This window comes from Elaeis guineensis, chromosome 3 (genome assembly GCF_000442705.2).
Source record: "Elaeis guineensis isolate ETL-2024a chromosome 3, EG11, whole genome shotgun sequence".
NCBI classification, from domain to species: domain Eukaryota; kingdom Viridiplantae; phylum Streptophyta; class Magnoliopsida; order Arecales; family Arecaceae; genus Elaeis; species Elaeis guineensis.
In genome coordinates, this window is record NC_025995.2 from 39,945,166 (window position 1) to 39,968,566 (window position 23,401).

At 35.8% G+C, this 23,401-nt stretch overlaps 1 protein-coding gene across 2 annotated transcripts in view; it reads right to left on the reverse strand.

The window, feature by feature from the left end:
* The window catches only part of LOC105035665 (serine--tRNA ligase), a 37,922-nt gene extending 17,681 nt beyond the window's left edge, over positions 1-20,241 (reverse strand). Inside the window, exons 1-5 of one of the 2 annotated variants that reach the window (XM_010911302.4) lie at positions 19,977-20,239; positions 19,811-19,881; positions 19,559-19,720; positions 19,350-19,455; positions 18,501-18,694 (exon numbers count right to left, since the gene is read on the reverse strand). In XM_010911302.4, the coding sequence (XP_010909604.2) occupies positions 18,501-18,694; positions 19,350-19,455; positions 19,559-19,720; positions 19,811-19,881; positions 19,977-20,109 (666 nt within the window). In that variant the 5' untranslated portion in view covers positions 20,110-20,239. Of the gene's footprint in view, positions 1-18,500; positions 18,695-19,349; positions 19,456-19,558; positions 19,721-19,810; positions 19,882-19,976 lie in introns of both variants that reach the window. The other variant, XM_029262015.2, reaches the window with a different exon arrangement.
* Between the last annotated feature and the right edge of the window lie 3,160 nt (positions 20,242-23,401).

Here is a 23,401-nt window from a genome sequence, read left to right on the forward strand (position 1 = left end):
ACAACAATCAGCACCCAAATACCAGCAACAGAGGTGATAATCAGCCCCAAAAGCAATGCTTCTATTGTAAGAGGCATGGTCACATAGAAAGGTTTTGTAGGCTTAAAAAAAAACAGGCCCAAATTGCTCTAGAAAATGAAAAACAGATTACTCAAGAAAATGAAACAAATGAGATTGAAAGTTTGTTTCTAGCATGTTTTTCAGTTAAACAATATGCACCAGATGTTTGGTACATAGATAGTAGTTGCAGTAATCATATGACAGGAAAACTCGATCGATTCATCAACTTGGACGAGTCTATGACTAGCCAGGTGACAATTGGTGATGGCACAGTTTGTGAGGCTCAAGGAAAAGCTACTGTTAAGATGAATTCAAGTGATATAAATTATATAGATGATGTTTTGTATGTCCCTCATTTGGATACAAATCTGTTGAGTGTTGGGCAAATTTTGCTGAAAGGATACTCAGTTGTTTTTGAATATGGGATTTGTTATGTCTTTAAAGACAAATCCAAGAATCAATTGTTGCTTTAGGTTCCAATGGCTGAAAATAAGATTTTTCCTTGGGATCCTAATTGTGTTGATAAGCATGCATTACAGGCTACTTTGCTTGATGAGAATAGGTTATGGCATCATCGATATGGGCATTTGAATTTCAGAAGTTTGGGCCTTTTGTCTAAGAAAAATTTGGTGAATGGTTTGCCCACAACTGAGCCTACTAATGGTGTGTGTGAGAGCTGCATAGTTGGAAAGCAACATCGAGATTCTTTTCCAAAAGGGAAGGCCAGGAGAGCAATGAAGCCTGCTGAGTTGATACATGCAGATGTTTGTGGGCCTATGCACACTCTTTCTCTCAATAACAACATGTATTTTATCGTCTTTGTTGATGATTATAGTAGAATGACTTGGGTTTATTTTGCCAAGGAAAAGCCGGATGCATTGCCTATTTTCAAGAAGTTCAAGTCCTTTGTTGAAAAACAAAGTGGAGAGCCTGTGAAGATCCTACAGACAGATCGTGATGGCGAATTTCTATCTGCAGAATTTGATAGTTTTTGTGATGAGTTTGGAATCCCAAGGCAACTAACAGCAAGCTACACTCCTCAGTAGAATGGAGTAATTGAAAGAAAAAATCGAAGTTTGGTGGAGATGGCAAAGAGCATGCTTAAAGCCAAGAGCATTCCAAAGACATTTTAGGCAGAAGCAATTCATCCAGCAGCTTACATTCTCAACCAGAGTCCCACAAGTGCACTACATCAACAAACTCTTTTTGAAGCTTGGTTTGGATGGAAGCCGAAGGCAACTCACTTTAGAATCTTTGGTTGTGTTGCGTATGTTCATATTCCATGTTAAAGAAGAACAAAACTTGATGATAATAGTGTAAAGTGCATCTTTGTGGGTTATAGTGCTGAAACTAAAGGTTATAGATTCTATAATCCTATCAATAAGAAGTTGCTAATCAGTTGTGATGTAGTATTTGATGAAAGAAGTGCTTGGGATTGGAGTAAGTTGCAGCCTTGTTCAGGATCTATCCAGGAAGATGATGAGCTAGTTAACACTCCAATGATTCAAGAAGATGAGAACAATTCTGATTCCAGCCCTTCCACACCAAGTGCCACCAGCCCTTCAAGTCCAGCATCATCAGCCTCTTCCTTTTCTGAAACACCACCAAGAAAATGGAGATCTATGAGGGAGATATATGAGCAAACCGAAAGATGTCAGATTGCGGAGGTTGAAAAACCAAGCTCATTTGAAGAAGCTGCGAGCAATGGCGAGATGCTATGGACGAAGAAATGAAGGCCTTAGAAGGAAACAAGACTCGGGAGCTTGTGGATTTGCCAGAGGACAAAGAAGTTGTTGGATTAAAATAGATCTACAAGATCAAATTTAGATCTGATGGCTCAATTCAAAAATATAAAGCATGGCTGGCTGCTAAAGGTTATATCCAGCGAGAAGGTATCGATTTTGATGAGACGTTTCCTCCAGTTGCAAGGTTTGACACTATCCGAACTGTTTTAGCTTTAGCTACTTATAATAAACGGAATGTCTATCAATTTGATGTAAAATCAGCCTTTCTTAATGGTATTCTAAATGAAGAAGTTTATGTGCAACAGCCCGAAGGCTATGAAGTTACAGGTCATAAAGGGAAGGTGTACCAGCTAAAAAAAGCACTTTATGGTTTGAAGCAAGCTCTACAGACCTGGTATGAGAAGATCAATAGCTATTTCAGCACTTGTGGATTTCAGAGAAGCACAAGTGAGCCAACATTGTATGTCAAGACTGGTAGAGGCGATGAGGTATTGATTGTATTTACGTGGCGATGATTTAATTTATACAGGTAGTAGTATTTCTTTGATGAATGAATTTAAGAAGTGTATGGTTCATGAATTTGAGATGACTGATTTGGGGCTGATGAGTTATTTTCTTGGGTTGGAAGTGAAGCAATGTAATGAACAAATTTTTCTTTCTCAAGAAAAGTATGTTAAAGATCTTCTTGAAAGATTGGGTATGAAGGACTGCAATCCAGTGAAGACTCCTATGATCACCAATCAAAAGTTTAAGTTGGATGACAATGAAGCAAAAGCTGATTCTTGTACCTGTAGGAGTTTGATTGGGAGCCTGTTATATCTTACAAACAGCAGGCCCAATATTTTGCAAGCTACCAGCCTCCTATCATGATTTATGCAAAGTCCAAGTAAGGTGCACATGGGGGCAGCTAGAAGAGTGCTGAGATATTTAAAGGGAACAAGTTTTTTTGGCATATGGTACACCAAAACTAACAATTTTCAATTATATGGTTTTTCTAACAGTGATTGGGCAGATTCAGCTGATGATCGGCAAAGCACAGCGGGATATGTTTTTTCAGTTGGTTCTAGTGCTGTCTCTTGGAGTTCAAAGAAGCAACCATTCATTGCATTATCTTCAACAGAGGCTGAATATATGGCTGTTACTGCAGCGGCTTGTCAGGCAATATGGCTGAGAAGAATTTTGGAAGATATGAAGCAAGTTTAAATGAAGGCAACAACAATTTATTGTGATAATCAGTCCACAATTGCAATGACTAAGAATCCAGTGTATCACAACCGTACAAGGCATGTTGAGACTTGGCATCACTTTATTAGAGAGTTGGCAGTAAAAGGAAGCATCAAGATGGCATACTGCAGCACAAATGATCAAATTGCTGATTTATTCACAAAACCACTTTCATTTGAGAAGTTTGCATACTTGAGAGAAATGCTAAGTGTTGTAAATTTCTGCATTAAGGGGCAGGGCCACTCCTGGCATTTTTTAGACCCGAGGCCAAATGAAAAAAAGGGACCTTACTCTATTAAAACTTAACATACTTTAAACATTAATTATCATTAAAAAATTAATCTACATGCATTTTGTGATGCAAAATTTTTTATAATTTCTTTGTAATCAATATTTGACAGTTGGTTTTTGTAAAAACAAAGTCAGTAGAGCCACACCAATTTTGGTGTTGTAATCTTCATTTGCGCAATGCATTGGTTTGACTTTTTGCAGCCCTCTCTTCTTTTTCTTTCTTTTTTTCTTTTTGTTCTCTTTTACTTTCTTTTCTTTTCTTTTTTCTTCTTCTTCTTCCACGGTAAAAGAGAGAACAAGCATCCTTTCTTTTCTTTAATGGAACAGGGGACTCTTTGTCCCCTTATTTCTGAGGCAAGGGATATTCCTCCTCTCTGGCCAACGCCACCCACAACTGAAAGGGCGATCCCCGACGATGACAACCACAGGCTTCGATGACCGCCGACGGCCCAACGGCGCCGGAAGGATCAAAAAAAAACCCAATATGGAAAAACAGGAGAACTTGCTCAACTGAGATTTCAAAGATTTTTCTGGCAGTAAATCGGCAAAAAGTCAAGCTTACAAATCTGTAGCAGATTGAAGGAGGATTGAAGAAATTTACCTAGCTTTTTGATGAATTTTGATCTGATTTTTGGTGCCCAAAGCAAAGAAGAACCATCGGTGAACAGGGAGAAATCAAGGGATTTTTTATGATGATTTTGTGAGAAAAAAATTAGAAGATCAAGGCCTTTAAATCGAGATGAGATCCAAAGCCTCCGACGTCATGGCACTGCAATCGCCACAGGAATTCGAAGGCTACGTCGAAAGCAAGCGAGAGAGAAGGTCGGGGGATCAGAAAGACGTTTCGGATCATTTATTCGGGAATTAGAAAGACGTTTGGCTCACCAAAAAAAAAGAAAAAAGATGTTTAGGATCATTTATTCGGGAATAAGAAAAATTGGGGCCTGAGGCGGTCGCCCAATTCGACCCGCCCTAGGGCCGGCCCTGTTAAGGGGGAGTGTGTTAGTAACTAATGCAGAATTAGTTTAGATTGTGTTTGTTGAAGTTATGTGTTTGTTATGTCAAGTTCAATTTTTGATTGAGTCAAATTTTAGTTGTTAAGTGGAGTTCTGTTTTTATGGAGTTATGGGAAATTTGTTGCTGATTTGTTGAGTCATGTGTTCGCGGTATAGTTGGTCCTAGTTTAAAAGAATTCAGTTATGATTTAGCATGTATAAATTGCAGTCCTCAGTTCAATAAAATCTGAAGTTCTACTTTTCCTCCAACAAGCATTGCATTCTGTATTTGAATATTGATGGAATGCTAATATTTTGAGAATCAGCATTTAGATTGAGTTTTTACAGATTTATCATCTATTTAGTAATATCTTTGATTCTATAGTCATAAAATTTAATTATCTAACTTATATCCATGATTATATCCATACTTCCAATATTCGAATTGTATCCATATCTATTTAAAACAAATATGGATATGAATTTTTGCATCCAAATAATATCCATATCCATATTTGTATTTGCCAAACAAAACAAATATGGATATAGATATGCTGGTATCCGATCCAGTTTCAGTCCTAATTTTATCAAGATTATCCTATCTCCTACTCTCTTAATGTCTACAACCTCATCCTTTTAAACTCTTATCCACGACAATTCCTACTCCATTTTTATTCCTATCTTTTCCTATATTTCAACATATACAACATGTCTTGCCAGCTTTGCCTTTTTTCCTATCCACTTAATATCCGTAGCATGCCATGTCAACTCTCTTCCTAGCCATTGTATCTACCAGTTCCATCTATTTTCTTGTCAACGACCCTATATTCCAAGTTGCTAAATGTATCCTACTTTGCTATACTTTCTTTATCCACATCCATCCATTAAAATGTGAGAACCCTTGCCTACAACTCACCACATCCAGGAATTGATGTGGCATGTCGCTTCTATAGAATGCCACAATTAAACTTTGCTAAATGGGCCCTCTTAAAAATATAAAATCACCATAATTTTGGTTTATGGATTTCCGACCATGGAAGAGTTTAGGAGAATACATCAAGGCAAGTGTCTCCAGCCTAATTCACCTACAACAACAAATATAATAAAATATAATTCAGCAAAATTGATGGATGCTGTAGACCCTAGATTGATTTTGATGATTCCAAAATTTTGAATAATTATGATTCTAATCATGTGTTTCAAAGATGAATATAGGAATTCTCAGATGATTAAATTGAAGAATTCATCCATAGAAAAGATTTCCTCAAAAGAAGCTAAGTAAGGCAATTCAAAAGAATTTTTCAAGTTTCAGATTTAATGGAATCGACCCCAAAGAAGAGGAATCGACTCTGGCACATTGGAAGAAAACTGACACAGGCTCGAGTCGACTCATGAACAATACAAGCCGACTCTCTTAGAGAAGACGGAAGACTGCATTTTCAGGACTACAGCTCGGGTTGACCCATGAAGATCTAGAGTCGACCCTAGGACAACTAGAGTCGACCCCAAAAAAATTAGAGTCAACCCCAAGCATAAAACTGCAATAACGGTTAATTTTCTGTACTTTTCTAACGACTAGTTTTTAGGCCTAACGGCTACTCCAAGCTGTCCAATGGCCAAAACTTGTTCTCCAGCCAACTCCAAAACACTTAAAGGCTAGAGAACCAATTGAAAAGCAAAAAAAAGAATTGAAAAGAGAAATTAATCAATTTGTGAGAGCTACATTAAACATCTTTAAGAAGAGAAAAAGAGAGAATTTGTGCACAGATTTTAATGAGCTTTCAAGAGCAATCTTTTCCATCATCAACATCCTCTCAAGCATCAAAAAAAAGAAGTCGAGCATCAAAAAAGCAACTCTTCATCGACCTTCTCTGAGCCAAAAAGAGTTTTCATTTTCTATTTTATTTGTACTAAAATTCTGCATTTTTGTATTTTATTTTTTTACAAGTTTCTTTAGAGAAAGAAACTTAGAATTTAGGTCTGTCCAAGCCCAGAATTGGATATGGTAGGTTTTGATTGGTGAGCCCATAAAACCAACTAGGTTGATTGTGAACTCGAAAAACAATCGATGTATAGATTATGATTGGTGAACCCGTAAAACCAACTGGATTGATTGTATCCCAAAAAATAATCGATACATAGGTTGTAGTTGGTGATCCCAAAAAATCAATTGGATTTGTTTGTGAGCGTAGATAAAACAAACATGCTTAATTAGAGAGATTATAATGAAATTCCAAAAAAAACTTGGAAGTGGATGTAGGGGCGAGATTGCACTAAACCACTATAAATTTCTATCCTTGTATTGTGCCTTTCGCTCTTTTGCTTTACTTTATCTGTTTCAATTCTTGCATTGCTGTCTTTAATATTATAATTCCTCTGTAGCATATTACAATCACCTCACAGCTATCCAAGTTAGAATAATTTAAAGCACTTGTTTAAATTTTAGATTTAGTTAAAATTTTTAAAAAATCCAATTCACCCCCCTCTTGGATTGCTACCTTTCTGAACAACAAATGATATCAGAGCAGATGCTATAATATTATTTGTTGACCTAGTGGTCTTGAGCGAAAGATCAGGGCAATCCAACTTGAATCCATTTTTAATGAAGGTCATTCTATAGATCGACCCGTATTATTAAATGGATCAAATTACATACATTGAAAAACTAAGATAAAAATCTTTATACAAGCATATGATTATAATTTATGAAAAATTATAGTCAATTGTCCACACATAACGAATACATTAATTGAGCATGATAAAAAAAATGGCCCAACTAAATGCTAAGGCCATGAATATGCTTTATTGTTCAATAGATATGAATGAATTTAATACAATTTCTTCATGTATTTCAGCTAAACAAGTATGGAATAAATTGAAAGCTACTTATGAGGAAGCAAATCAAAAAAAAATCAAACTTCCAAAATGATAAGGAAGCTCTCTCCAACATATGCCTCATGGCTCATGAGGATGAAAGGAAGAAAAAGAACAAAAAACAGAGGAGAAAAAAAGCAATGATTAAGGGAGAGCAAGGCAAAGATAAGAAAAATGAGGAATATAGTGCCGCCAATCGTTAGCTAATGATTCACAATGATGAGGTAAATATAAAAAAAAAAATTTGAATTTATATTTGATGAGTTGTTTGAAGCCTTTCATAAATTAATGAGCGATTTTAAAAAGTTAAGACTGAAAAATAAAGAGCTTAAGAAATCAAATTTGATTTTAACTAAAAAAAAGAATAAGCTCTTGATTGAAAAAGAAGATCTTCTGAAAAAAAAGAACCCTTTGGATAAGGTAAAAGAACATCTTTTGAAATCTGAAAAATCTTTTATAGAAAAAAATACTGAACTAAGAAAAGAGATTGAAACATTGAAGCCTATACTTGAAAAGTTTGCATTTGATTCACAAAAGCTTCAATTAATCTTAAACAATCAAAAAACTGTTTTCAATAAATCTCGAATTGGTTTTAACTCTTTAAGAAAATAAAAATTAATCAAGATATATTTTCTAGAGCATCACATGAAAATCATTCTATAATTTGTTTTAAGTGTAATAAAATATGCAACAAAATTTCAGAATATAATATTAAAAAAAATGATCATATTTTGATTAAACAAATTTGGATTCCAAAGAGAACCATATGCACTAACTCCAATGGACCCAAAAAAGCTTGAATATCAAAAATTAAAAAATAATTTTGCAGATATGCCAAGCATCCAAGGGCATAAAAAGAGTAAATTCTTGAAAATGGATGCTTTGGACTTGAAATGGATGGATGATAATATTTGGTAAAAGCTAAATCTTTCACACATCATACCATTATTGTTTGCTCAAGTTATTTTCCATTATTGATTGATTTTGATGATTTTTCAGTGTTTGCTATAATTCCTTGACTTGAGTGTTTAATATATTGATCTTTATGCTCTCATAAGTCCTTATGTCATTTTGATTGCTATGAGCATAAGTTTTACCTTAAATTCAGCTATTCTTTTAATTCCTTATATTTTGCTAAACATTCGAAGAACTTAATTAAAATAAGCTTGTTTGCATCTAAAAATATTTGAGTGAAAATCTCAAAAATCAACTTTCGACATTTTCATAAGATATGTAATTATTGAAATATCTCAAAAATTGCTTCACCTAAAAAACAAGATAATATATTCAGTCATAAAAGATCGTATGCTTGATGTTGTGGATTTGCATTGCATTGTAGCTTAATCCTTGAGGGTTTGAAAATCTCCTAATTGAACCTCACCCTTAGAGCCCTTATTTAATTCTCCATTGATTTGATCATGTTCAAGTTGATTACTTTTGATCCCCCAACATGATTCATTTATTCTGATTCAAATATCATTCTTGATCATTGACTTGATTTACCTTTGACTCCTATTCTATCTGAGCTAATTTTTTTCTTGAATTAAAAATTTTTTGAACTATTTTCTTCTTTGGGGAGTCGACTCTTGGACCTGGAATGTCGACTTATGATTCCAAAAGGAGAAACAGTTCTGCAAGGAGCCGACTCACAGTTTTGCTAGAGTCGACCCCTCTTCAGGAGCCGACTCTTGATTTAATAGGAGTCGACCTCTGTGTGTGGGACAGATTTCTTAATTGAAATGTTCCAAAGCTCTATCATCCCTTTTTCAATTTTCTCGAGCTGTATTCCTTTCAAACCCCACTACCACCAAATTCAAAATTTTTCTCTCATTTCTACCTGATTTCTTGTGGTCCTTGTTCTCTAATGGCACCTCGGAAGCAACTCGTATAAAGGAAGAAGTTCCGTGTAAAAATTCAAAAATTTAGGACTTCTCCAAGTAGTTCTCCCATGCAAGAAAGGACCAAGCATCAAAATAATCGAAAGTCTAGTTTTCAAAGTGAAAGGCGTATAGATTAAGATGGACATTGATAGCATTGGACGCACGCTACATATACCGACCGATGGGATCATCTTGGATCATTTCAAGCAGCGACATATTTGAGATTTGTATTGAATCGAGACGATGCTGAGGATACAGTGCCAGCCAGCTGAGTATGGAGAAGCGGTGACTACATCATATGATCGATAGAATCTTCTTCGTATCGAAGGGAGACATCAAGATTATATTTCACATTCTTCAAAAGATTACACTTTAGATGCCGGCACTCATGCTACAGCGGATGTCAGGACTAAAGAGATAATAGAGCAGATAGAAACCGCTCCTTCACAAACCAACCATCCAGAGAGCAGCTCACGAATATCTGATAGACTAGATGAGGATGCATTTGTTGAGAATTTCCATCAGGATCATCACTTCAGTCTATGCAGAGATTCAGAGATACATTCTTGAGGCACAGCAGATAAGGAGAGAGCTCACAATTAGCGAGGGATGTTCCAAGACAGCCATCTAGAGGTATTAGGCCACCCTCTGCTTCTATCTAGCCTAGACCATCATCTTAGGATTATCCTGACCTACTTGCTTAAGATGCTAGGACTCATCTTGTAGAGCCTTAGTGTTTCTAGCAATCCACCTTTTGGTAGAAATTTTTGGTTTCATGCATTTTGGATGTATTGATCACCTTTTGTAATCATCATCTCTGTCATTTCCATTTGGAAATCAATGGAAATGTGACTTCATTTTGGAAATTGAGTATACTTAACGATTGTTCATTGTTTGACGCTTATTTGCTTGATTGAAAATCTGCTTGGTTTATGAAACTAAGAGAGAGAAAAATGTGTTCTTGCAATGCTTGCTTTTAATTAAATAAATGTGCATTCTTTGAAAGAAAAAAGAGAGAATTAAGAAAATTAAATCTTCTAGCATTTACCATTAAAAATAGGGAGAGAAATCAAAATTAAAAGGAGAAATGATTTTCGAACTTAATGAGAGAAGTTTACTTATTTTGATTTAATCATATGTAGTTGTTTGAGCATTTATGTAATTTTGATCGTTTACTTCGTTTTGAGCAACTATTCATACTTCTCATATTTTGATCATATCATCAGTCTTTTTGATAATTAATTAGTATCAAAAAATCATTTTTTTGATCTTAAAAGTGAATGTATTGATGAACATTCATACTTTGTTTCGATTGATTGATATCGAAAAATAAGTTTAAAAATACTCTTCTTATTTTTTTTAATTGACAATAGGCAAAATATTTCAAGAAAGCTGTTATTTATCCTTAAAGCTAAATATTTAAGGAGAATTTCAATTTTAATCAATTGGTATCAGACAGCTTACTATTTGCCTTGCATTTGATTATCTACTTTTTAACAAAAAAAAAATGCCTTATCTCAAATCTGATTTTGCAAAGCTATATTTTTTATAAATATCATTTGAAACAAATCCAAGAAATTAATATCTTTTTCTGAACTTAATTGCTTAAACTTCTTATGAAAAGGATAAAATTATCTTTTTGAAGAATAATGGAAAATCTCTAACTGGTATCAAGACAATTGCTATTTGATTTGATTTTCAAAATAATTGATATCAAACGGATTATCATTGCCCTGTACTCTAGTTATTTATCTTTTGGCAAAACAAAAAGATTACTTTGTCTCAAATATATTTTGCATAACTTTAACATTATATCTTTGAGACAAATTCTAAAAATTGATATCTTAATGTATCAAATTGATTGATACTTCTCAAAAGAGAAAGAAATAATTTATGTAAAACTAAATATGTCTTATGTTTTGCTTTAAATCATCTACTCAACATACTTAGTTTTGAAAAGCTCTATCTCTTTTGGATCTTTCAAGTCTAAAGCAATTTTGTAAGTAAATTTAAGAATCTACTTGATGCATCTGTTTTATTCAAAAAGGGGGAGAAAATTTTTGAATATCTATTGTCCCAAAATTCAATCGAAATTTACTGCATACTTTTCAAAGGGGGAGATATGTTTTTAAATCTATATTGATCAAAAAAAGAAAGATACTTTTTGGATAGTTGCTATTTGGATTAAATCTCAAAATATTTGATACCAAGAAGAATTAAATTGATCGCTTTCTATTTTAAATTAATTATTTTTCAAAGAAATAAACTCAAACTTCTTTCCATTGGTATTATAATTCTCATAATTGGTATCAGGTAGTTTATTTTTGCCTTAAATTCTATTGCTTTCTCTTTTGGCAAAAGAAAAATATGCTGTCTCAAATCTGAACTTTTATAGCTATATTCTTGCTATTACATTGTTTGAGATAAATTCTTGTGATATGTTTTTGAATGATCTGCTTCAGTATCAAAAAGAGAAGTATTTTCAAGACTATATTGTTCAAAAATTGAATTCAAAAAGGAGACATGCATTATTCTCTTTAATACAACTTTTGATACTTTAAAAAAGGGGGAAGCTATAAAAATCTAAATTTAATGCAAATTTTCAGAATTTGATTTGATTTGAGTCGATTTTGATGAATCATTTCCTTCCCTTGTGCATTTTGATGATGTCAAGAATGGGGAGAAATGGTGTGTTGAGTATATACTTAAATGCTCAAGTTGATATGCATTAAAGTTTGAAATGCTCATCTGCCTTGAAATAATAACATGAAATGAGCATATGTATTAAAGTTTGATATCAAATTCTTGAAATCTAAATTTAAGATGAAATGAAACATTCATGAAATGTATGCTTACATGTATCTAGTTATTCACTTCATATTGCATATTGAAAAATTAATTGAAACACATAATATGCTTTGTTGCGCATATACTCAAAGTTTTGTCATCATCAAAAATGGAGAAATTATTGATCCTATGATTGATTTTAATGATTTCAAAACTTTGAATAATTATAATTTTAATCATGTGTTTCAAGAATGAATGTAGGAATTCCCAGATGATTAAATTAAAGAATTCATCCATAGAAAAGATTTCCTCAAAAGAAGCTAAGTCAAGGCAATTCAAGATGATTTTTCAAGTTTCAGACTTAGTGGAATCAACCCCATGAAAGAGAAGTCGACTCTGGCACGTTGGAAGAAGACTGACAGGCTCGAGTTGACTCGTAAATAATATGAACCGATTCTCTCAGAGAAGACAGAAGACTGCATTTTCATGACTGCAGCTCAGATCGACCCCAGGACAGCTGGAGTCCACCCTAAAAAAATTGGACTCGACCGCAAGCACGGAACTGCAATAACGGCTAGTTTTCTACACTTTTTCAATGACTAATTTTTGGATCTAACGGCTACTCTAAGCTCTCCAATGGCCAAAACTTGTTCTCCAGCCACCTCCAAGACTTTTAAAGACAAGAAAATCAATTGAGAAGCAAAAAATAAAATTGAAAAGAGAAATCAATCAATTTGTGAGAGCTCCATTAAACATCTTTGAAAAGAAAAAAGAGAAAATTTTTGTGCACTGATTTTAGTAAGCTTTCAAAAGCAATTTTTTCCATCATCAACAATATCCTCCCAAGCATCAAAAAAGAGAAATCAAGTATCAAAGGAGCAACTCTTCATCGACTTTCTCCAAGTTAAAAAGAATTTTCATTTTCTTTTTATTTGTGCTAAAATTCTGTATTCTTATATTTTATTTTCTTTACAAGTTTCTTTAGGGATAAAAAACTTGAGGTTTAGACCCGTCCAAGCCCGAAATTGGACATTGTAGATTTTGGTTGGTGAGCATGTAAAACCAACTAAGTTGATTGTGAATTCGAAAAATAATCAATATATAGGTTGTGGTTGGTGAGCCCATAAAACTATCTGGATTGATTGTGATCCCAAAAAACAATCGATATATAGGTTGTGATTGGTAATCCCAAAAATCAATTGGATTTGTTTGTGAATCCAGATAAAACAAACATGCTGTAATCGAGAGATTATAATGAAATTTTCAAAAAAACTTGGGGAGTGGATATAGGTGCGGGGTTGCATCGAACCACTATAAATTTCTTTGTATTTGTGTTATGCCTTTGCTTTACTTTATCTGTTTCAATTCTTGCATTGCTGCCTCTAATATTATAATTCCTCTGTAGCATATTACAATCACCTCACAACTACCTAAGTTAGAAGAATTTAAATCACTTGTTTAGATTTTAGATTTAGTTGAAATTTTTAAAGAACCCAATTCACCCCTCCTCTTGGATTGCTATCTTTCTAGGCAACAAATACTTTTGTTAAAAAAGCGAAAATGAAAATATCCCCATTACATTAAAGGAACATTATGAGCAACAATGGAGGGGCATAAAAAACAATGTTTTGAAAGGCATTTGAGGTATGCGAGCAGTCAGAGGACCACATATGCAGGTGCCTATGAGGTCACTAATTTTTAACTATTTAAAAATAGATATGATACATTAAATACAACAGTAACAGCAATAATGATGTAATATTTTTTTTTGGATGCAGAAGAGCAATATTAATAACAATAACAACCAATAATTAGCACTTATTACTTAGTACCTAACCAAATAGAAATAATTAGAACACAATCAGTATTTTAATATTATCAGCATTCATATCAGACCTACCTGAAAAACAATAACAAACCTAACCCTCAGTTCGAAGCCACTTTATCTACACAGGCCTACATGAGAGTGGATTGCATATACAGTTACGGACTGCTAAACAAGCTCACATGTGCAGCCTCACAGTACTAAACAGGCCGCATAAGTAGCTGCAAATGCTAAGTGGACCACCTTTTCAATCCATATGCAATATGACCACATAGAGGCAATAGGTGCAGTGTGATGCGGTCAAGGACCGCATGGGTGCACATGTGGCCATATGCAACATATTTTAAAACACTACTGAGAAATATAAAGACAACAACTAAGCCCCTAAATATCCAAAATAGAACTAGACATGAACCAGCTAGAGCAAAATGCATTCAAGCTTAAATTAGATGGTCAGGATTGCGAGAAGTTGAAGGCAAGTTGGGTGGACAAGATACAAGCCTCAATTATTGGATACTGGAAGCCGTACTCCCAGTCAAATGGAGTCCGCCATGCTTAACCCATGCAAATGTTTTATCAACCTCACCCAAATTTTCCATCTGACCAATAAGGGCCTACAATCTTGTTCATCATGGAAGAGATTTTAGTTAATAGACATTGATAACACATGGAACCCTTCTAACAGTGCATTGTACCTGGAATCTTGTACCCCGGGCAAGACGCCAGCTTTAGAATCTTCACAGAATCTCAAATGTGAACTTATTTCACAAGTGCTTCCTTACTAAGATATTTGCTTCCCCTAGATCCACACCCATACCACTTCTATATCTAGCAACAAAAACTGAGATCAAACAGAAAGGCATGAAGATACAACCTACAAGAAGTTTATGAAGCAGCTTAGTCTGACAGCAACTATGAATCATACTAAATCTAAGAGCCACGAAGGTTTATTGGAAGAAATTTTTTTTTACAGTTTATATATAATAAATACATATGTATGATTTGATGCCTTAATATCAAGATATGGCCCTCAAAAGCTCTAGTTGTAATTAAATCAAAAAATGTAGACAATAATCAAAATTAATTCTGAAGTGGGCATAGCAATGGGCACCAACCAGCCTGAGGCTTGTCAGGTCAAGCCAAGTTCAAGTAGCTCCTTGGCTTGGCCAAGGCCCAGCCCAGAACTTGAGGTAAATATAAATTTTTTACTGATAAATATTTTTCAATGTATGTGCATATATTAAAAATCTTGAATTGTTTGAGAGCCCATGTGTTCTCTCCATGTTTGACAGCCTTATATGACCACTTCCTTTAACAGAAGGTCACTAGCTAGATATCTCCCTTCTTATTTTTTGGCTACTCCAAGCAATGGCTCTCGCACTCCTAACCCATGTCAACCTTTGTGGCATTATCCCCATAGAATTCTCATCTTGTGAAGCATCCACCATCATTGTCAACTCCATGATTGAAGCCAGCATCTAGTTGACCATGTTGACCATCATCGTCATGAAGGTTTCTATAGCTCAAGAAGCCCTAGTAAAATCAAGCCTAGTAAAGCCTTTAGGCCTGGCTTGGGTTTGGGACCTAGCATTTGGTGAAATTCTCAAGGTTAGACCCGACCTGAAGGTTGAAGATTTTTTGGGCCAAGTTTGTGAAGGGGTGTCTTAATCAACCATGCCCATTTCAAACCCTATTCTAAAGTAAATGAATCATGTAGCACTATGCTACTAACAAATCCTCCCCACCTCATATGCTTCTGCTACATAGATTTCATTTTGAAATCTTATTTATGGCATGTGCTCCCTTGCAGAATCCTTATATAGGAATCCCTTGCAATCAAAAAATTGGGCAGTTACGTGGTGCACAATAATGGACCTAGAAGATTAGAAAGCAACAAGCAACAGATTTTCACATCACAAGACTGGAATCATGCAAATTCAAATCCATCATCTCAAGGTATGCTGAACCGGTACCACCGGCCGTTTCGACCGGCCGGTGGTACGGTTCGGTATGATTTCATACCGTACCGAACCGACGATCCGAACCGGAAGAAAAAAAGAGAGAAATAGAGAGAGAGAAAGAGGAAGAAAAAAAAAGAGGGAGGGGAAGGAGCCGGCGGGCCGCCGAACGGCCTCCGACTAGCCGCCGTGGCCGTCGGAGGGCGCAGTCCACGCGCATGGCGCCGCAGGCGTGAAACAGGGGCAACGCCCCTGTTTCGCAATTTTTTTAAAAAACATGGTTTTAAGTGAAGTCGGCAAATGATTTGCCGCTTCACGATTTTTGTTTTTTTTTTTTTTAAATTCTTAAATCGGCAACCCAGTTACCGACTTCATAAGTTTAAAACAAAAAAAAAAAGAAAAAATCGAAACAGACAACGTCTGTTTCGAAAAAGAAGGGGATGGAGCCGCAGAGGGGCTCCGCCCGCTCGACCGCCCTCAGCCGTTGGCGTCGGCTCGCCGGCCACCGGGAGCCTCGCAACGGAGGCACCGTCCGTCCTGTAGATTCTTCGCCCCCCTCCGAGCGTCTCTCTCTCTTTTTTGCTCTCTTGAAAGTCCTATCGGGCGATACGGGGCTCGAAAGCCCTCCGATGGCCGCAGCCGGCCACCGCGGCCTCCAACGGCTCCCACCTCCCTCCCTCCCCTCCCCTCTCTCTCTCTTTCTCACTTTCCGTTCTTTTTTCTTCGATAAAGCCGGTGTACCGATTTTACTGGCCGAATCGTGCCGGTTCCCCACCGATCAGGTACAGATGGGGTGTACCGACTGGTTCGGCACGGTATGGCAAACCTTGCATCATCTAATACTTACTAGTCCATTTTTTGATATTTGACAATAATATCTTTGATGATCAGAGCACTAGCTCAGAAGTTAACAAACAGTTTACCCAAAAAAAAAAAGAATAAAAATAAAACTTAATGTACAAATCTTCGCTTGCAAGCTTCTCAACAAGAACTTCAATCATTTTTCTCTTAGACAGATTGTCTTTAATTATAGTAACTGAATCTGTAAACGTTTTCAGATATTTACATAAAAAATCTAAAAGAGGCATGTGCTCATGGGTTGATCAAATACATGAATAGACAAAGGAAAAAAGAAGAAGGAAGAACTAAAGAACAAAGGGAATGGAAGGATTTTATTTTCTTCATCAAAAGTTTTTCATCTTACCATTAGCCTTTCCCCTGCATATATGGGCCATGGTCCCTTAAAGAAACCAAGACTTCGTCTTCACTATTGATTCAGGTAAACATCTTAAACCTTAAACTACATTGATGACCCAAAACACTTGCATCCTAATCCTATTTTAGCAATTACAATCCATAGGCAATTAGCCAGGAATGCCCAATTTAGTGCGTCTAATACATCCAAAACATGTATCCTGTTGAGAAACCGCAAAGCATATATAATATGAAAGAAACAGATTATGCATCTCAGTTTACAATCCCTAATAATTACCATTGAAATTGATTAAGACATATAAAATGAATCAGAATTAGGTTCATAACCTAAGGATACCATCTAAACATATGCTACTAATCATACAAATTATGGTAAAACTTGTTAGATTTTCTAGCTCGACTCACGATGCATCTCACTTATCCAATATATGATACCTTGAAAAGATAATCACTAATCCTCTATCATATTCACCTTCTTGCTCAGAGCCAAAAATCTATTTGATATGCTCTAAATGTATCCGGTGGTAAGGAAGAAACAGAGAAGAGCACACACCCCATAAAACCCAGTATACAATTAGTTTGGTTCAGCAAAAATCTACAAATTCAAAAACCTTTTCCAGATAATTGGAAACCTAAACTTTTTCAAGTAAAACCCTCAAACAAAGAGAAGAAAAAAAAAAAAGAGAGAGAGCAAAATCAAGGGCCCCATGTAAAGGGAAATCAGCGTATCTTCCCCTTCCCCTTTCTGATATCCCAGACCACAGAAAATCTAAATAAAATGTTTTTTCTTTTCTCTTCCTGCTTACCAATTTTTTGAAGCAGAAGCTCTCATTTGCTAAGGAAAAAACTTTGTTTTTCTTTACCTTCTTTATAGGATTCATTTTCTTGCAACCACTAAACAGACCCAAAAGGATGGAAATTCTGTTTTCAGATGACTTATTGGTGGTTTATCACATTAGTAAAACATTGTTCCCATTCCAACACTTGGTTCTCAAGCTTAGTACTAAGAAACTTCTGTCTAGGGTACCATACCTGCTTTGAAAACTCTCAGGAAACTTTCTCCTAGACCAGCCTCCAAAGCACACCCTTGTCTTTAATATTTTTTTGAGAAATCCACTTTCTCATATCCTCAAGCAATCAACTTCCACATCAGCTCTTGGTTTAGGAAAAATAAGTTCTCGAGTTACAAAACTAAAAGAATAGTTTTAAGATCTCCTTTTTCTTCAACTGAGAACAAGTAATGAAATTAAGGAGAAGGCCTACAGAGTGGCTTCATTATGTTACTGTAACATTCCAACACCTGCTAGTTAAGTAAAAAAATTAGAAAATTTGCGTTCAAGGTCTACCTGGTTTTGATTAACATAAATGAGATCGTTCACTAAATGTATGTTAATTTGACCAATGAAAATATGTAGATCCTTTTCGCGTTACATATGTCATACTTAAAACAGAATACCTCCTTGAGCAGAGGTAACTCAGGTCTTGGAACATAACAATAAAATGTGTGAACATCCAGAGACCAATCAATACTCAGATTTCCAGCTAAACTAAGAAGTAAATTGTCCTATCGAGCAACATGTACAGAAAAGCCCGAACCATCAGCTGGACTATGAGAACCAGAAAAAAAAATGACATTCAATGCTTACCTTGTAAAGTTCTTCATCAAATTGGGCCAGCTGAGCACATTTTGCCATTATTTCCTTTCTCATGAAAAATGGAGTCTGCATTGGTTGGTACTTTCTTTTCTTCAAAAATGCAAATCCAAAGTTTATAAGTGCCATATTTAAGAGGACTCCCTCACCCTTCAAATAGAAACCTCTCCCACCAGCTACATCAGCACCTATAGGTACCAAAAGCATGGCATTTACATGTTCGTATCAGTTATAGGTGTCATTAAAACAAGGTATGAACTTTAAAAAAATATGATGGTGACTCAATGATCAAAAACTATTCTCCAAGTAATCTTTTATGATACTATTTACAGATCAAACAGTTTATTGATTGATGAAATGATCGGTGAGGAGCACAAAGCAAGCAAGTCATGCTGAAAATACCCTTCCTTAGAAAACCTGCTATAGTGAAATTCCACAATCTCTGTGAGGTTACCATCGCCCTTGTTTTCAGCAAAATGCAACAAATATGGCAACATAAAATTTGTTTACATGTACAAAGCCACACATTCAACTTAGCATGAATTCAAGTTACATAGATACGGACTTTTCCATCTATTGATTCAGATCTTCTGAGGTAACAAACAAAGTGATTTAAGCGAAGAAACAATGAAGCTAAGCATTCACTAACCAACTTCAAGCACAAGATATTTTTCATCAAGAATAAATTTACTAATTCTTAATATACATATATAAAGGAACATCCTATTTGATATCAGGTCAGCTCGGCATCACTGAGCATTATCAAAATTTCTTCTCAAATAACAAAATAAGAACTAGAAATGGTACCATAACAAAAAAAAAGCAATATAATCTAGAGGATACCCTTTTCTAGATCCACAATATCAAGCAGTTTGACAAGGTCAACATGATTCCTCAACTTCCCCTCCATCCGCCGCTCTCCCCATGTCCGAATCACCTCATTGTTGGCCTGCAAGCAAATTTCATATCTATCTATAGCCGTTATCTTCCAAAATAGAGTAATTACAAATAATAATAATAATAATAATAATCCTGCACGAGGGCGCTGAGACCTCATCATTGCTGACGGGGACGGAGTCATGGACGAGGTTGCCAACGATCTCGAGTCTCGCATCCACCGCGGACTTTGCTTCCTGGACCTCCACCTCCTTCGCGGCCGTCAGCTTCTTGTTCTCCTCCGTGCTCTTTATCATATCCGTCGCATCTTCCTTTGCCTTCACCAATCCAGAGGAGAAACTTGGATCGATCCCAAATCACTGAAAAGAAGCGTGAAAGAAAACAAAAGCGACAGAAGAAGAACTCACGATCTTGAGGCGGGCGATCTCCTTGTTGATGCGATTGAAGTCCTTCCTCAGATTCTCGAGCTCGAATTGCCCTGGAGGATTTAAATTTAAGGGATCTCGTGAGATCAAAAGAACAAAAGGGGAAAAGATGGAAATTTTTTGATTTATTCTGAGAGGGGATTATTACGCTGGCGCCATTCTTTGTCGAGGCGGATGATCTCGTCGACGATCTCGACATTGGCGAAGCGGCGGCGCTGCGACTCGCGGACGCGCTCGGGATCGAACCCCTTTTCAGCCCGGAATATGTTGATGTCCAGCATCGCTTCTTCTTCCTTCGAGATGAGGATGAGGAAGGTGAGGGCGGAAAAGGAACGACGAGGATGGCTTTAGGGGCGGCTGACAGGAGGAAAAGCTTAGTCCTTGGCCGGAATCTTCTTCTTTTTTTTTTTTTTTTTTTTTTTTTTTTTTTTTTTTTTTTTTTTTTTGATTTGGTAGGATTCTTTTGGCACCATCACTCCCATCCTTCTTTCGAAATCCCCAATTGCACGCTGACCCTGCTTTCCACTTATTACAAAAAAATTTGTACTCTAAAATTTCACCAACAATAATAATAATAATAATAATAATAATAATAAAATAATAATAATAATAATAATAATAATAAATAAATAATAAAAACTTCACCACAACGTGCTTGCATTTGTATTACGATCATGGCCGTAATGCCATGCGATATATGGGATGCGGACCTAAGAACCCCTCTATTTTTTTTTTTCTCTTCTCTATTAATTAAAAAATCAAAAATATCAAATTTTACTTACAAAAGATAAAAATCATCTTATTGGTGAGAGTACCCACGGCAATTATACGATCGGATTGGCGAGAGCTAAATCAAAAAATCATACCAAACCGACCAAAATCATAATGAGCACCACCCATGTGCATCATCTCTAAGGTGCAGCATGCGAGATCGAAGGTCATTGGCCAAATGGTCCCGTGCCGGGCCTGATTCATCAAATCGTCCATCTTCAATGTCACATACTCTGTCGCTTTCGACAGTCCCGTCAGTAGGGCTAGAAATGGACTCGAGCCGGCCCGAAGCCCATTGGGCCGGTCCGACTTCGGACCAGGCTTCAGGCTAGGCCCGAAATAGTTCAGACCGGATTTAGACTGAATTTTAGAGCCCATTTATCTTTTGGACCAGGCTCGAGTATGTCCTTGACACGGCCCGAGCCCGACTTGAGTTCGGCCTGAAGTTCAACCCATCAATTTGGCTCGAACCAGCCCAAATTTCAACCCACCGTCGGAGACCATTTTAGCCCGTCAAATTTTAGCCCAAATAGGATTATAGTCTAGACTTATAGCCCTAAGCCCGTCACCCAGCCCTGGCCTGTCATCTTTCCCGTGCGATGCCCTAGCCCCTGGCCGTGGAGTGGATCGTGGTCGTTGTCCGTCCGCCGGCCGTCGCCGTCTTCATCTTCTCCCATCGCTGACGAGGGTATCTTCTCTTCACCCATCGGCCATCGGTATTTGTCGGACTTTCAGTGGCCTTCATTGACTTCCGTCTTTCATCTTCTGGGTGTCTTCTCTTCACGCATCGGCCATCGATGTTTGTCGAACTTTCGGGCAGCCTTCATCGACTTCCGTCTTCGATCTTTCATCTTTCGGGTGTCTTCTCTTCACCTATCGGCCATTGATATTCGTCGGACTTTTGGACGGCCTTCATCGACTTTCATCTTTGATCTTCTGATTTTTTACCATTATCGACTCCAAGATTCCATCTTCCCCCACCTACCATTGTCGATGCGGTGACATCAATCTTCCATCTTCGCTCATTAGTCAGCACCGACATCGATTTTCGCATCATCAGTCAGCACCGACATCGATCTTCGCATCTTGGGTCTTCAGTTCTTCACCTGTCGCCATCTCTAGGCTTAAACACTTAGAGGAAAGGAGCGTAGAGGTAAAAAGACAATATACTTTCTAGTCTTGCTTAGTTGCTTAGTTGCTTAGTTGCTTTAAACAGAGACCTGTTCTTGCTTAGTTGCGTAGAGGTAAAGAGACCTGCTCTTGCTTAGTTACTTTAAACAGAGTGACTATTGTGCCAAGCCTACAGCCTATAAGATTGTGCATGATGATGCTTTAGAATGCATAGTTATGCATAATTTTTGATTTATACTATAATTTGATATTAACTAGTTCTTTTGAGTAATTTATAATGCTATTTATGCAGATTATTTTTCTAATGTCTGAATCTAAAATGGGTGAAAATGAGACTGTTGAACATACAAGGAATGAAGGTGACAAAAATGAAGATAATTCTGAAATTGATTATGACAAAGGTTCTAAGAAAAGATCTTGGATATAGACTCATTTTATTGAGAAAAAAAATCTGATGGATCAATAGCTACATACAAATATTGTAAAAGATATTAAATGGCAGTACGAAATGAGAAACAAGTCATCTTAAACAGCATCTTGAAAATATTTGTAAGAAATATTAAAAGAATTCAGTTAATCAAATGTTGATAATAGGAAATTCAAAAGATCCAATGAAGTCTTTTAAATTCAACCAAGAAGAGAGTAGAAAATTACTTGCAAAATTTATCATATGTGCCGAGCTTCCATTTCGTATTATTGAGCATCCTGTTTTTTCAGATTTTATGAGATCTATTTAGCCGTTGTTTAATATTATTAGTCGTAAGACAGTAAAAAATGATTGTATGGCTTTGTACCAAGCAGAAAGAAAAAATTGCATGATACATTTAAGAAATTAAGTTTTTGAATAAGTTTCACTATTAATATTTGGATATCAAATTAGAAAATTGGTTATATTTTTCTCACAGCACATTATATTGATTCCGAATTTATTCTACATAAGAAGATAATTAGTTTTAAGAAACTACCATACCCTCATACAAGTTTTGTAATTGAAGATGCTATTGGAAAGTCCTTCTTAAATGAAAACTGGATTCTAAAATATGTGCTATTATTATAGATTATTGCTCCACAAATGATGCTGTAATTAGAATGATTCAAGATTATTTTTCTTACAGAATGTTATTTAATGGAGAGTATAGTCATATTAGATGTTGTGCACATATATTAAACATTATGGTTCAGGATGGAATGAAAATAATTCATGATGCTATCAAAAATATAAGAGAGATTATTAGATATGTGTCACATCCCCATCTCAAATGTTAGGATTTAATAAAATTGCACAACATATGAGACTTCCTATTAAAAAAGGGCTCAATTTGGATGTTGCTACAAGATAAAATTCCACTTATGAAATGTTAACTGATGTAATTACTTATAAAGATATTTTTATTAGATATGCAACCAAGCATTCATGTGTATGTCCCAATAACGATGAATGAAAATAAGCTGATGTAATTCTTAAATTTTTAGAACGCTTGCTAGATGCCACTAAAGTATTTTCTGATTACAAGTATCCCACATCTAATTTCTACATAAAAGAAGTTTGGAGAATTATGGCTCTATTGATGAATGGGAGTATTGACACCAATGATAATTATGATATATTAAAGCAGTTGACAAATGAGATGCAAAAGAAGTTCAATAAATATTGATCTTAGTGTAATATTT